Source organism: Festucalex cinctus, chromosome 1 (genome assembly GCF_051991245.1).
Source record: "Festucalex cinctus isolate MCC-2025b chromosome 1, RoL_Fcin_1.0, whole genome shotgun sequence".
Classification (NCBI taxonomy): Eukaryota; Metazoa; Chordata; class Actinopteri; order Syngnathiformes; family Syngnathidae; genus Festucalex; species Festucalex cinctus.
In genome coordinates this window covers 18209977-18223961 of record NC_135411.1, presented here as the reverse complement: position 1 = coordinate 18223961, position 13985 = coordinate 18209977, and the positions used below count along the sequence as shown (strand labels likewise).

Here is a 13985-nt window from a genome sequence, read left to right as displayed (position 1 = left end):
AAGCGATAACAGCAATAATATTTTATGAAATATGTAAATTTCACATGTTGCTACATTAGGAGGAAAAAACTGTTATTCGTCAATATAACAAGAATAAAATGGTAATATTCCATAAAAACACTGTTGCATTTTACAAGAGTGAAATTATAATCACGACAAAGCTCTAATATTACAAGAAAAATATTGAAAATATACAGGAATAAAATCGTAATATTTTGACCAAAATGTGACAATTCTCTAGAATAAAGTTGCAGTACTAGAAAAATTAATCAAAAACAAAAACTTCTAGATCAAGTTGCTAGATTTGGGGGGGGAACTCAAAATTGTACAGGAATGAAAACAACAATATTGCAACTTGCAAGAATAAAACTCTTCATTTGACGTCATCGTGAGAATAAGTTAAATATTATGAGAAAAATAAAGTCTTATTATGACGTCAATTTTACACTTCAATTTTACAGAAATAAAATATTTTCTATTTTGAGCAAAAACACAATTGTCCCAGAAAGAAATATATATTTAAAAAAAAAAAAAAAAGTTGAAGTGGCTCCATTAGGTAGAAAAAAATAAAAAAGAAATTAGAAGTCACAATAATATGAGGGAGCAAAAAAAAAAAATTCTAGAACAATTTAGTTGAAATACTACAAAAAAAAACAACAACACTCCAATCTTACAAGTTGAAGTCATCATATTATGAGAATAACACACTCAGCAGCAATGCAGGTTACTCAATAAAAACCTCAACAACAGGAAACGCATATCCTTGTGAACCCCACACACACACGCACACGCACACAGACACATGATCCACTTTCCAGACGAAAAATGATGAAATATGAAATGGAGCATTACCGCTCGGAATGGCGGCGTGCCCGGGACTGTGCTGTTGCTGCTCCTCTGTCACATTGTCTTCTACTGCCAGGAACGGAGAAAGAGAGAGGACGAGTGGGAGACGGGGGAGGGAAAAAGTCAGGGAAAGATATGGTTAATAGTGGAAAAACAAGTTTGACACATTGAGATTTCCCCCGTTCTTATTATTTATCATTAAAAAAAAAAAAAACTGGCGGAATTTTTGGACGGCTTTCGGCAACTCCGCCTGAGATTTGGAACCCACGCGAGCCTGATGGATGAGTTTTATTGGCAACAAGGCAAACGGGCGCCACGTAAAAAACATCCATGAATAAATGACGCGTCCCGTGAAACGTCGCCCAGAACTCAACGAGTGAAACCTTTGGTAAGGAGGTGGAACAGACGCCGACTTTTAGGAATGCTGACTGGAAATTGGACAAGCCAAAAACAAGCAGGAGAGTGTCTGTGAGGCACATTTGCTCTTTTAGGCTCACAATGCAGAATAGTGACAGTTGATCAGCACTCAGACGCATAATAGCGTTGCAAAATTCTGGCAATTATCAAAGCTGGAAATTTTCAGTGGAAATTAACGTGAAATCATGACAATTATGATGAATAAATGGGCATAAGCCAAGAATTTAGCACATTTAAAACTGGCTCGTCCTAGGAGTTTAGTACAATTTGAACTAGCGTGTCCCTACTTCCAAGTTTATCAAGTTACTTTGTAGAGTTTTTTGCATTATGTTGGGGGGCAAAATTTGAGTGAAACAAAAGGAACAATTAAAGAAGAAGTTTGCAATTTTTAAGATAAATATGATCCGTAAAAAAAGGGAAACCCCTGCTTTTCATGGAAAACTCTTATTGGCTGTATATTCCAACTTCTTCAAAATTTTTTGTGTTAAAAAAAATGAAAACAAATTTTTATAAGATTTTTGAAAGAAAAATTGTCATCAATTAGTTTTGGCTTTTCACTATTCGTGGCCCTTTCCTGATAATAGCAGGGGTCCACTTTATTATTATTATTATTAGGGGTGTGAATTGCCTAGTACCTGACGATTCGATTCGTATCACGTTTCATAGGTTCACGATTTGATACCGATTAATCCCGGTACAAATTTATTAGTCAACTGTTGCAATTTTTTTTTTTTTTTTTTTTTTACTCAAATTTATACTAATCAGTAAACTTGTACATGTACACTGTAAGATTTGTATGAAAATGTAATATTTATTTACCTGAAACTTCAGTCTTATAACTGTGAGCCACTGTATTTAATGTGTTTCATGTTTGAACAGCATTGAAATAAAATATTAGGGTTTAATGTTCCATTAATATAACATTCTTCCATGCTTAAGGTGTGAACCCTAACCCGAAGTAAGACGTTTTATTGAATATTTTTCCATTAAAAACGGATGTTTAAAAATCGATTCAGCCACATATTGAATCGATTCGAGAATTGTGCGCAGTAATATCGCGATATATTGCCGAATCAATTTTTTTCAACACCCCTAATTATTATATATAATTACAGACCAGAGAAAACTGAGTTGTTGTTTTTTTTTACTCATGTATTATTGTCAAGTCTTTAATGACTGTTTTAAAAACTATATGAAAAAAAGTATTGTTTTTCTTAAATGAAAATTGCAAACTCTGTTTTCGGTACTGTCAGGGGCGATTCTTTTGGCGCCAGAGCACATTCAATAGCGGTGCCGTTGGAGGTTTCACTTTTTACTGCTCCAAACTTGCACGGTCTCACACACACACACACACAAATACACACCCCTACACAGGAGTTTCAATGATAACGGGCATCAATTCAGTTAGCTCAGCAGTAGCACCTTGGCTTTAATATTAGCACATTAGCATGCCAAAAGTGTGTTTTTTCCTCATTGCGATTCACAAAGCACAGTGGTACTGTCTGAACACCTGCAATGATTGCTAGCTAGAAAAATGTCAGCTACCCTAACAGCCTAAACACTGATCGTTGGTTAAATGCAGAAACGAGCCATGACAATGGTAATAATGTGCTGACAATTGATCCAGCAGTAGAGCAGAGGTTAGGGTAGGGTGACCAGATGTCGTGCTTTGGCGGGACAGTCCTGTTTTGGATCCTTTTGGGTCCAGTATCCCGACGGATGTCGCCAACCTCATTGTTTTGTCCCACATTATTACACAGGTCCCGTCCTGGCATCCCGCTTTATTTGCTATACGATAAACCCATTCAAAAGAAATGTAACTGTCAATTTCCTTCCTATTTACTTCTAAATTCACATGCACGTTCGCATCTAATTAGCAGCAGGACGGACTTACATATTAAGCAGTGACCGGAACTAGAACTACTTCCTGTTTTTGCTTCTAAGAATCATGGGAAATGTAGTTCTACTATACACCACGGTCAGACAAAGCAAGGTGAGCTTTCGAGCGGTATATTTCCAATGTTACAATGCGTGAGCGGCAAAAAGGTCATTGGCACAGCCAGCTTCCAATAGCTGTCGGGATTGGGAAAAAAAGGTTGGATAATGGTGAGTGCACGGCATTGAATTGTGTGTGTATGTGTGCGTGTGCGTGCGTGCGTGTGTGCGCGCGTGCGCGTGCGTGCAAATACGTATAAATTTATACTCATTAATTCACCTAAAACCTCATAAAAATCCCATTACCCTTCGCCTTAACCAGGTACTTCAGAGTCTCGCCAGTCGTGAGGTTCAAATGGTCAGGAGACCAGAGAAAAGGTCAGAAAAGATAAAGAGAAAAGAAAGATAAATCAAAGTGAAATCCAGCACCGACCAAACACTTCCTGCCTTCCCCATGGTTACAAAATCAAAGTCTTACGCCAACCCCGGAAGCCTCTAAATTCCAACAAATTAGCGAGATCTCAAGAGACCAGAGGAAAAACTAAAGAGAGGAAGGAGGGAATTGTTTAGTGTTGTTGAACAGCCAACCAAGACAGCATTTAGCATTAGCGATTGATGCCTACTTCGTCCATCTTCAACGTGGGACAGATCTGGTGGATCACATTTTTGAAGCAAAAGGGGGAAGGCACTTTCGTTGATGAAATATGTTTCTACCAAGTATTGTATAGTTCATTTCAGTTCCATTTTTTTTATTTCACTCTTTAAAACAAAAGAAATGAAAGGGGACAAAAAGAAGTGCAACTTTTTATGTCTGCCCCTGATTAAAATAAAAAAGAGAAAATAATTAACACAAACTGAATAAGCGAGTGGTCAGTGTAACAATACAACAAAATAATTCAATTGCATGTCCTTGTGCTATATATATTTTTTGCAGTGGCGTAATTGTGCTTTTATACATTTTTTTTTAAAATATAGATAGACTGAGAAGGTTTTGTTTTTTTCAAATTTCGTTTGTACATTAACTGATACAATTTCATGATGTGCTTTATGCATTATTTTAAAGCGGTTAAACTACATCAATTCATTAAATTTTAATGTTTTTAGTTGTACACATAATGTATTAGTGTGGTAACAGCTTGTTCAAAAGGACATACCGTCAAAAAAAGATCTCAAGACCTCTCAAAATTTGGGGTTGCTTGGATTTACTTTTTTTTGCTGCTAAATTAGCACCCCCCAAAAATGGGCTATGGGTACTGTGGAAGGGATCACTATTTTGCAGGGATGTCCACGTATGACAATACCAAATGTTTATATTTATGCTTGAATAAAATACCTTTCAATTTAAAGTATTTTCAGTCAAACTCCCATAATTCCCTTTCCGGAGCTTCCAATCGGAAACATTTCCAAAATTCCCATGGAACCAAACCGGGAACTTTCAACCTCCTTGCAACCACAACACATAGCAACTTGGACCACTTTTTTGACAACAAATAATAGCTTGAGGTTAGTAGAAAGAAAAAAAAAAACCTTTCACGTCAGAGACCGCGTGAGGTTTCCAAGCGGCACGTCAAGTACGAGGAGTGAAATGGATTTTAACAGTGGGAAGAGAACAAAAGCGTCTCCCACCTGTTCCATGTAAAATGAAGGTCTCGCTGAGGGCTTCTTACGCCTCTGCGTTCCACCCGTGAAGTTGAATTGCATTCTCCATTATGTATTTTCCAGCCTTTCATTTTCGCCGGCACGGAGGGGGGAGTGTGACAGGACCTCCCGGCAGGGGAGCGCGGCATTGACTGCCGACGCAGGAAGTGCAGCACTTTTAAAAGCGCGCAAAATATCCCGTACTTTGCATAATTAAGACGAGATCCTATGGCGGGAGAAGCCTTTCGCCTCGGGGGAGCGCGAGTCAGACGCGAGCGGGGAGTCGAACCGCAGTGAAAAATGAAGAGGAAAAGTTTGCCTGTCACAAAGGAGAATTGCAGACACGCTCGAAAGAAAAAAAAAGAGAGGTATGTAATAAGAGAAAAGGTCATTGTGTTACAAGAAGGAAGATGCAATGTTAGTGAAAAAAACCCAAACAATTTTACTATTTAAAAAAAGTCACAATATTACAATAATTGAGTCAAAATATTAGAAGGATAGCATTGCAATATGGCAACAAAAAATTTAGAAAATATTTTTTTTTTTAAATAAAAAATTTTACATGACCAAAGCCAGAATTTATGATAATGGAGTTAAAATACTATGGTGATAAAGTTGTAATACGGTGATATATATATATATATATATATATATATATATATATATATATATATATATATATATATATATATATATATATATATATATATATATATATATATATATAATTTAACAACAATAAAGTTTAAGGATAGTATGGCAATGAAGAAACTATATTATGAGAACATTAAAAAAAAAAAAAAAACTTTCAAAAATCAAAGTAAAAACATGAGACTAAAGTTATACGGATCATCCTCTGGTACCAGGGTATGATTTTTTTAATTTTTTTTTTGCAAATCTGTACCCACAGTTTAGTATTCTGTACCCACAGTTTAGTAATATGTACCCAGTGTACTAATTTGTACCCACAGTTTACTAATCTGTACCCGCAGTTTAGTAATCTGTACCCGCAGTTTAGTAATCTGTTCCCATCGTTTACTAATCTGTTCTGGGTACAGAATACAGATTAGCAAAAAAAGCCGAAGCAAAACAAAAATTCATACCTGGTGGGTAAAGTCACATTACATTATCGGGAACAATTCGGAAAATAAATAAATTAGAAGTAGGGCATATTCGATTAATCGTCCAACCGATTTAATTGGCCGATATTAGCTCTTTTAATAGTCGCAATAATCTGCTGATTTTTTTTTGTAATTTGATGATTTTTTTGGGGGGGTGACAGCATGAGACAAGGATGATTACATTCACCCCCCCCCCCCCCCCAAAAAAAAGGAAAAATTTTAAAATTAAAAAACATTTTCACATTTTTCTCTGTTTTAAATTAAACAAATACTAAATGACAAAGTACTGTAATCAGTCAAATGTTCTGACTGTAATTCATATCTTGATTGCTAAGGGACCAAAGAAGAAGTTATTTTATTCATTACCCGTCCATCTATTTTCCAAACCGCTTATCGTCACTGGGGCCGCGGGCATCTCAGCTGGCAGTAGGCGGGTTCCATACCGAACCGGTCGCAAGCCAATCGCAGGGCTTTTATTCATTATATACTTGTTAAATAATCTGCTGATTAATCAGTGATCAGAATTGTACTTTTTTTCTTTTCTTTTTTTGGGGGGTAAAATTATATTTTTCTTCTCACATTATGACTGCTTTCCCATAACATTACCATTTATTTTTCTTTTAGTGTCTCGCAAACGTGGGCACTTGTCGAATATACTCCTTTTGTTGATTTTTCTTGAACCTTTTGAAGGATTGCCAATGATCACTCCTCTAATTGTAAACCTCGCCCAACGCCGCATATGCCAAACAAATCACGGGCCCAGCAATTAATTAGCGGCGTCGTTTAATGCAAGGAGGCACGGTCGGCCAGCGTGGAGGGACGTCCCTCAGCGCCGCCGCACAAGAACGGAATCAGCCAAGGCACTCCTGCAGGAGCGGGCCTCGGTGACTGACGCCCTGAGAGTTTAATGAGTTTCTCCAACGCCGTCGAGCTCCTCGCGTCTCAGATCATTTAAATGGGGACAGGGATGGGGGGGTCCTAATAAATCCCCCGTGGTTCCATCAGAGATGGGTGGCAGGGGTTTCTCTTTTTGTTTTGATTACCATCCCTGTTGGTGAGATGAGGGAGTTCAGGCAGAAAATGTTCTTTTATGATACCATAAGAAGCCCTGGCGGTCGAGGGATGATTCGTCGCCCGCTGTAAGCATATTAAAAGTTTTGTCATTAAGACAACTTTGAGAAGTGTGCGCATTCTTGTGTTTAAACCACCCGGCATTGTCACGGAACTATTTGGAGCGGTAAATCGCTGGCCTGGCTTGTGTTTCGACTGCGGGATGCTGATGTGCAGAAGTGACTGGTGATGGGAATCGCACAGGAAGTTGATCCACCAATGTGTTTTCGAGAGCAGGTGACAACATAATAAAAATAAATGAATACTTGGCTGCGTACAGGAGCGTAGTAGGCCAAAATATTCACCAAGTATCAGGCTGAAGTGTTATTTAATATTATTGTAAGACAGGTTATGCTGAAGACCTCCTGTGATGAAGTCTCTGCTGGTATGTCAGATCGTGTTTGTTTTCTTTAAAATGACAATTGGAGATGATGGAGCTTCACAACTTTTTCAAGTTAGTTTGCCATCAGGGTCAATATCGGTTTTCGATCCAGTTGGATCGATGATATAAGATAATGATGGGGTACATCACGATACTGACATTTTGTCCCACCAAGATATATGAACAGTTTTAACAGTCTGATTTAAATCGGCTGATATTAATGCTTTTAAAATCATTTAAAAATCTGTATTTTTTAAAAACACATTACAACATAAGACAAAGACAATTATGTTCAAATATCCCCCCGCAACCAAAAAAAAAAATGCTGATTTTTGCCAGTTTTTTCTGTTGCAAAATTAAACATATTGCATAAGAGACATTTTTTCAGCATTAAGTTATATATTTATTGTTGTAAATGTTGAGACCAAAAACCATTATATTTTAAAAAAAACCCATTATATTTTAAACCATCCATTTTATCCATATATATATATTTTTTTTTAAATAAACGGCTGATTATCGGAATTTTATTTTGCCAAATATCAGAATCGGCATTGGCCTCAAAGAAATCTGTCGGGTCCTGGTTTAAACACAATGAAGGCCTTGCAATGATCTGTGTTTTCCAGTTTTTCAGTACAAGAACATTAATGTGTGTTCCCCATTCAATTCCTTTTGCATGACAGATAGCAATTTGCGGGCAACTAATCGACAGACTGCACATTGTCTTCCTTCAGGATGCCAAAAAGTGGTAAGATTGTAATCTGTTTTTGCAGAACTGTGGAAATTGGCAGTATTTTGGGAAACTTACTCAGTCCCACAAGACAGTACCCCCAAATTGAAGAGTACCATAAAACTGAATAGTAAATACACCCATAATTTGGGATTAATTTCAGTTCTCTGATAGAAGATTATCTTTAGCCATTAATTGTCCTGTAAAGTGTTGTAACATAAACTCATTAGAATATATACAAACTAAAATTAATTTTATAAAGTATTCCGTTGCACTCATTGTTACTTTCTCACTATCAAGAAATAAGAGACATTTGTACAACACCAACGAAATGAAGACACTCTTGCTTGGACAGTTTTCCAAATAAAATCCAAGCGGGCTAGCTTCAAGATGATTGTCACTCCCAAGTGATTTCAACATTATTTAAAAACGTAAACGCTCAACCAAACCATATCATGTCACAAAGTAAGTCAGCTAGCTTAATGCTAACAGTATGTGAACTAATATCGACAGGCTAACACAATTGAGCACATGCAATTCTTAACCTTCACACAACTGCTACTTTAACACACAGAGAGAGAAGCAAGACATACAAACAGGAGCATACAACAAAACAGGTACATTGTATATTACCTCTGCTCCGTGAAAACAACAATTACAGGTATTTGTTCACAGTAAGCTTAATTTATGCTTGACACGAGTACGCATGGAAATGCGTTAGCAAGACTACTACTTGCGTTTTGTTTACAACTCAGCTCAGTCAGTAGTAATCAACTCGCTAGCCCACACAGCTAGCTAACATCAACATTAGCAAGACTAGCAACAACCACCTTTAAAAAAAACAGAACTTACCAACTTGACAAGTATCCACGCCACAGTACACTATTAAAGGTGTATTCAAGGACCTTTTGTCTCTCCGTCTTCCGGGTGGATCATCTTAACAATTGGTTCCCAATCCCGTCAATCAATCTGCCGTAACGACCTCGTACGTGCTCGTTCTTAGCTGAACATGCGCACCCGCCCCCGCGGACGAGCGGGAGAGCTGATAGGATGTCTGCCATGCGCATTTTTTAAAAAGTGACAAGCGGACATTTGCCTTCTACTTTTTGAGAAGATCCTTGAATACACCTTTAATGTTTATATTCCCGTCAGGCCACATTTTGCTAGTACCATTTCCATCTCCTAGTGCCCGACGCACTAGCACACAGTGTCCCAAGTCACAGTGAGCGGTCTGGCCGAGCCCTCCGTTTTTGGTCCGCTCTAAATTTCCAAACGACAAATTCGAGCAACGCACTGAGTTTCCAGTCGGAGTGAACCAGTGCACGCCCGGAGCGTATTTCAGAACGTGCTCTTAACAAAATAAATGAAAGCTGTTGACAACAGCTATTGCTTGTCTGCCATGTTTTTCCGCATTGACTGTCAATGTATTTTGCAAATTTTTGTCGGCATGTGGCTCGGAAAACTTGCGCAATGCGTGTTGGTTGCTAAAATGACGTAATTTCACATGTCAAGCTTAAGGTTAAACCATAAACCTTTTTTATTCTTAATTCAGATTTTGATCGCTTAAAAATGTGCGATACAGCTGTGCAGAAACAGTTAACCACCATATAACGGGTCTTCACTATAACCTGCTCTCCACTCTGTTATAGTAGCGTGAAACTAAAGTGCGCCGATGGGGGACTGAATAAAGGTGCGCTGTCAGGTAATCGTCCGTCGCCGGACAGCGAACGCAAACACGAGCGGAGAGTTTTAATGAACACGTTCCGAAAGCTTATCTCATAACGACACGGAGCGAACGTGTCATGCGGCGACGGAATCACTGCTATCAGTTAATTAATGTTTAACAAGGTATAGTGTATCACTCACACTGTTTAAAAAAAAAAAAAAAGAAGCTTTTGTTGATACAATATTAAACCCACACGGGAACGTTCTCCTTTGATTATCACAGCGCAAGGCGGAGGGGGGGAAAAAAACGCAACAAAAACAACACCTAATCCCACAACAAGTGTTGCAGCATTAAAGGCCACTAATTAACACCGCGGCCACATACTGTACACACACAAGAATGAATGGATAGTAACTGTCATTTTACTGTGAGTGACAATCCCCCAGATGCGACGCTTCCATTTTTAGGGATGAATTAATTGTGTGCAGACAAACTGACAAACGTACACAAAGCAGTGAAGGATTCGAAAAAGTACAAGATGACAATTTTTTTTTATTTTTTTTTAGTAATCCATCACATAAAATCCTGCTGCGTAACACAAACGCGTGCCTCTTCCCGGATACGCGTGACTCATCCGCTTGGTTACAAGCGGCCCGGACGATCACAATGGCGCTGTAATCCGCCCAGACTGACCGCGAAGGAGACGCTCGCCACGGGGACTACAACTCAATTTAGCTGGGGGTCGGCAGGTCAACCCTCTTCAATTAGGCCCGGGAGGAGGCGGGCGGAGGACACGCACACATGACTAACTTCCTTAATGAGCATTATTTGAACTGATGATTAGTGTCATAAATAATTTGCAATGGAGCAGCATGTTAATCACGTTGCATAATGTCTGTAATCCTTCATTTATATATAGAAGGGAGGATTCATTAACAGCGAAGGAAGCAGCGTGGAAGTCAGACGAGACGGATGCAAACACATCTCATTTGCCTTTTTGCAAAAAAGCGGTGGGGATCAATCACTGTCTGGCTATCAGACCATCCATGACAACAAGACAGACACACGCCACGAAATAAGAGGAGATATCGGCCAGCTCCCGCGACGCTCCCGTCCGGCACGCCTCAGCCGCGTGTCAAGCGGGCTGACAGCCGTGCTAATGGGATTTTTTTTTTTCTTCTTCTTTTAAACCAACGGCTCCATCATAATTTCCTTAATGATAACGCTAAGCATATTTTTGTGTCACATTAAAAACGTGCTAATGGGTGTTATGTCACGGTCCATTAATGGCCAACAGCCCGGAAGACGGCACGTTCTGATGTAACCACGACGGAAACAGAGTGCAACTTTGCCTTCAAATGCTATAGCTAATTCAACACTGTTTTTAGCAGGGTGAGCATTGTGAAAGGGGCGTGGTCACGCATTTCCGTAGAAACTGTTGGACGACTAAAAACTGAAAATGCAGATACAGGATGAAAATAAAATTATATAATTGCAATGTAATTATTTGAATGATATTTATTAAATAGAATTGTATTAATTAAAGTATTAATTAAAGAGGTTAAATTTAAGAAAAAAGGGTTTTTTTGTCAGTTTTTTTCTTGTAAGTCATTTTTTGTAGCCATTTTTGTTAACTACATTTTGTGTTAAATTAGAAATGATTATCATTTTGTCTCATTTGAAATGTTTTATGGCGTTTATGTGCATTTATTTTTTTACTCATCTGTATATTATTATTATTATTATTATTATTATTATTATTGTTATTATTATTATCATCATCACATGGGAAAGAGTACAATTTTGACGTCGCAATTTTGCTTGAAATTATTGCTAATTCAACACTGCAGCAGTGTCAACAATGTGAAAGGGGGCGTGGTCAAAAGAAATTGCTCCCCATCTCATTTCTGTCCATTTAAAAACATCTAACTTTCTTTTTATTTTTTATTTTTTTTTTAATTTAGCTTTGTTATATTTTGTATCTGACGCAACAATGGAGCTTGGAATTATTGCTAATTCAACACTGTAGCTGTGTCAACACTGTGAAAAGGGGGCGTGGTCAAAAGAAAATTGCTCCCCGTCTCATTTCTGTCCATTTAAAAACATCTATCTTTCTTTTTATTTTATTTTTTATTTGGCTTTGTTATATTTAGTATCTGATGCAACAAATTATTGCAAATTCAACACTTTAGCAGTGTCAACATTGTGAAAGGGGGCGTGGTCAAAAGAAGAAAAATAAAACGGCTCCCCATCCCATCGCTGTCCATTTAAAAACATGAATCATTAATTTGGCTTTGTTAAATTTGAGGGGAAAAATACACCACTGCCAAATTTGCCAATAGAAAAGCATATTTTTCTATTTTTTTCTTTGCATGTTAAGACATTTTAGTACTAACCATGTTTTTGTCACGCTCGAAAGGTGTGCGTACGGCACATTCTGATCTAACGGCGGCGAGTATATACAACAAGTTTTCCCAAAATGCATGAATGAATATTTTGCTCTTTCAACACTTCAGCGGTGTCAACATTGTAAAAAAGGGGGCGTGGTCTCTTACAGACGTGTTAATGGGTGTTATGCTATGGTCCATTAATGGCCAACAGCCCGGAAATAAAATAACACATTGTGATACGACAACAACAACATCAGAAAAAATCAACACTAAAAACACAACTTTTTGTGAAATGCTTGAAAAAAAATATATTTTTCAGTAGCATCAGCACTATGAAAGTGGGTATGGGGGGGGGGTTTAATGCGTCTCTGCATCTTATTGATGACCCCCACGTTTTTACAAAATACATCTCAGATTTGTTAAACGGCATCATTGACCACCGTAAACTATCGCTCATATTTTTTTTGGTGTTTTTATTCATTTGAAGCCATTTTTTTTTTTGTCCTCACCATATTTTTGTGCCACAATAGAAACATGTAAATAAGTGTTATGCCGTGGTCCATTACACGTACTCGAACGCAGGATGAAATGGAGTAGATTGATACTCAAGACAACCTTTCATTGTACTGTATGCTTCAATAAACGTATTGCTAATTCAACACGATTTTATTTTCATCATTGTGAAAGGGTGACTAGTTGTGCATCCCTATGGAAGAATGAGTGAGCATTTAAAACAGAGGTGGGCAAACTCAGGTCTGTGGGCCCTATGGGTCCCTTGCAAGCATTTGACCGGGCCCAAATACAAACTTGGACTGCTGTCAAAAGCAACATTTTTATAAACACGACAGTAAAAGGAAACCCTACATACAGATTAAGATCAAATGTATTCACACGTCACAAGATGTGCAGTACACGTTACATTGGGCATGTTGAGTACAGCAGGAAACGACAACATTGGTGGCCCATAGACAAGAAATAGAAAATGCACGTGCAGTAATCCTTTTGATGTCTGAATACATTTGGTATTAAAATATTGATGCTCATTTTGCTTTTACTGATCTGTGTCGGCATTATTTTTGGCTTACTCTGTACAATAATAATACGTTTGATCATCATTTTTAGGCTGGCCCTCGAAGGACTAAAAACTGAAAAGCCACAATGATGAAATCATACAAAGTTTAAAAAACGGGACGTATGGATGCATTTTTTTTGGGTTTTCATTATTGACTTTTTAAATGATGGTTTTGCCTTACAGTCCTTTTTTGTCAAATATTTTGAAAGGATTCAAACAAATAAGGCGAACGTCAACTTTGCTTCCACTTGCACCAAACTCCTATTTTCTCACGTTGCATTGAATTTGAACTGCATTCACATAAAAGTCCACATATGAAGAGTCAACCCCCTTCACGTATCACCCGAAGTTCATCCATGTAGAGACTAATTGCATCTCCTCCACGACATGAAATATTCAAGGCCGACATGACACAGCACCCATTCCAGGCCGAGCGTTGCACTCGGCGAGCAAATGGCGCGGAAAATAAATGTATGTATGCACATGGCCGACGCGGAAACTCGTCTCCTCGGCCAATAAACACGTCAGTGTCGGGCCTTGAGCGCCGGTCTGTGCTTCGAATGAAAACATCCACGCTGGCTGGCGTTTTTTATTCGGGAAGTGCGCAGGCGACGTGGCAGTCGTCGCGTGCACGTTTTCCCACCTGGAGATCGGCCGCTTTGAGCGACAACTTAGCGG

General features: G+C 38.3%; 1 protein-coding gene across 5 annotated transcripts in view; it reads right to left on the bottom strand.

Annotated features, from left to right (window-relative positions):
- Nucleotides 1-13985, bottom strand: part of LOC144018160 (zinc finger protein 521-like) — a 179161-nt gene that overhangs the window by 162823 nt on the left and 2353 nt on the right. For 2 of the 5 annotated variants that reach the window (XM_077520388.1, XM_077520366.1), the window contains one exon: nucleotides 853-912. The exons of 2 other annotated variants lie outside the window; for them this stretch is intronic. Coding sequence is in view for 1 of the 3 variants with exons in the window: in XM_077520366.1 (XP_077376492.1) it covers nucleotides 853-912 (60 nt within the window). In the remaining 2 variants the exon portion in view is untranslated. Of the gene's footprint in view, nucleotides 1-852; nucleotides 916-13985 lie in introns of all 5 variants that reach the window. One more of the 5 variants, XM_077520382.1, reaches the window with a different exon arrangement.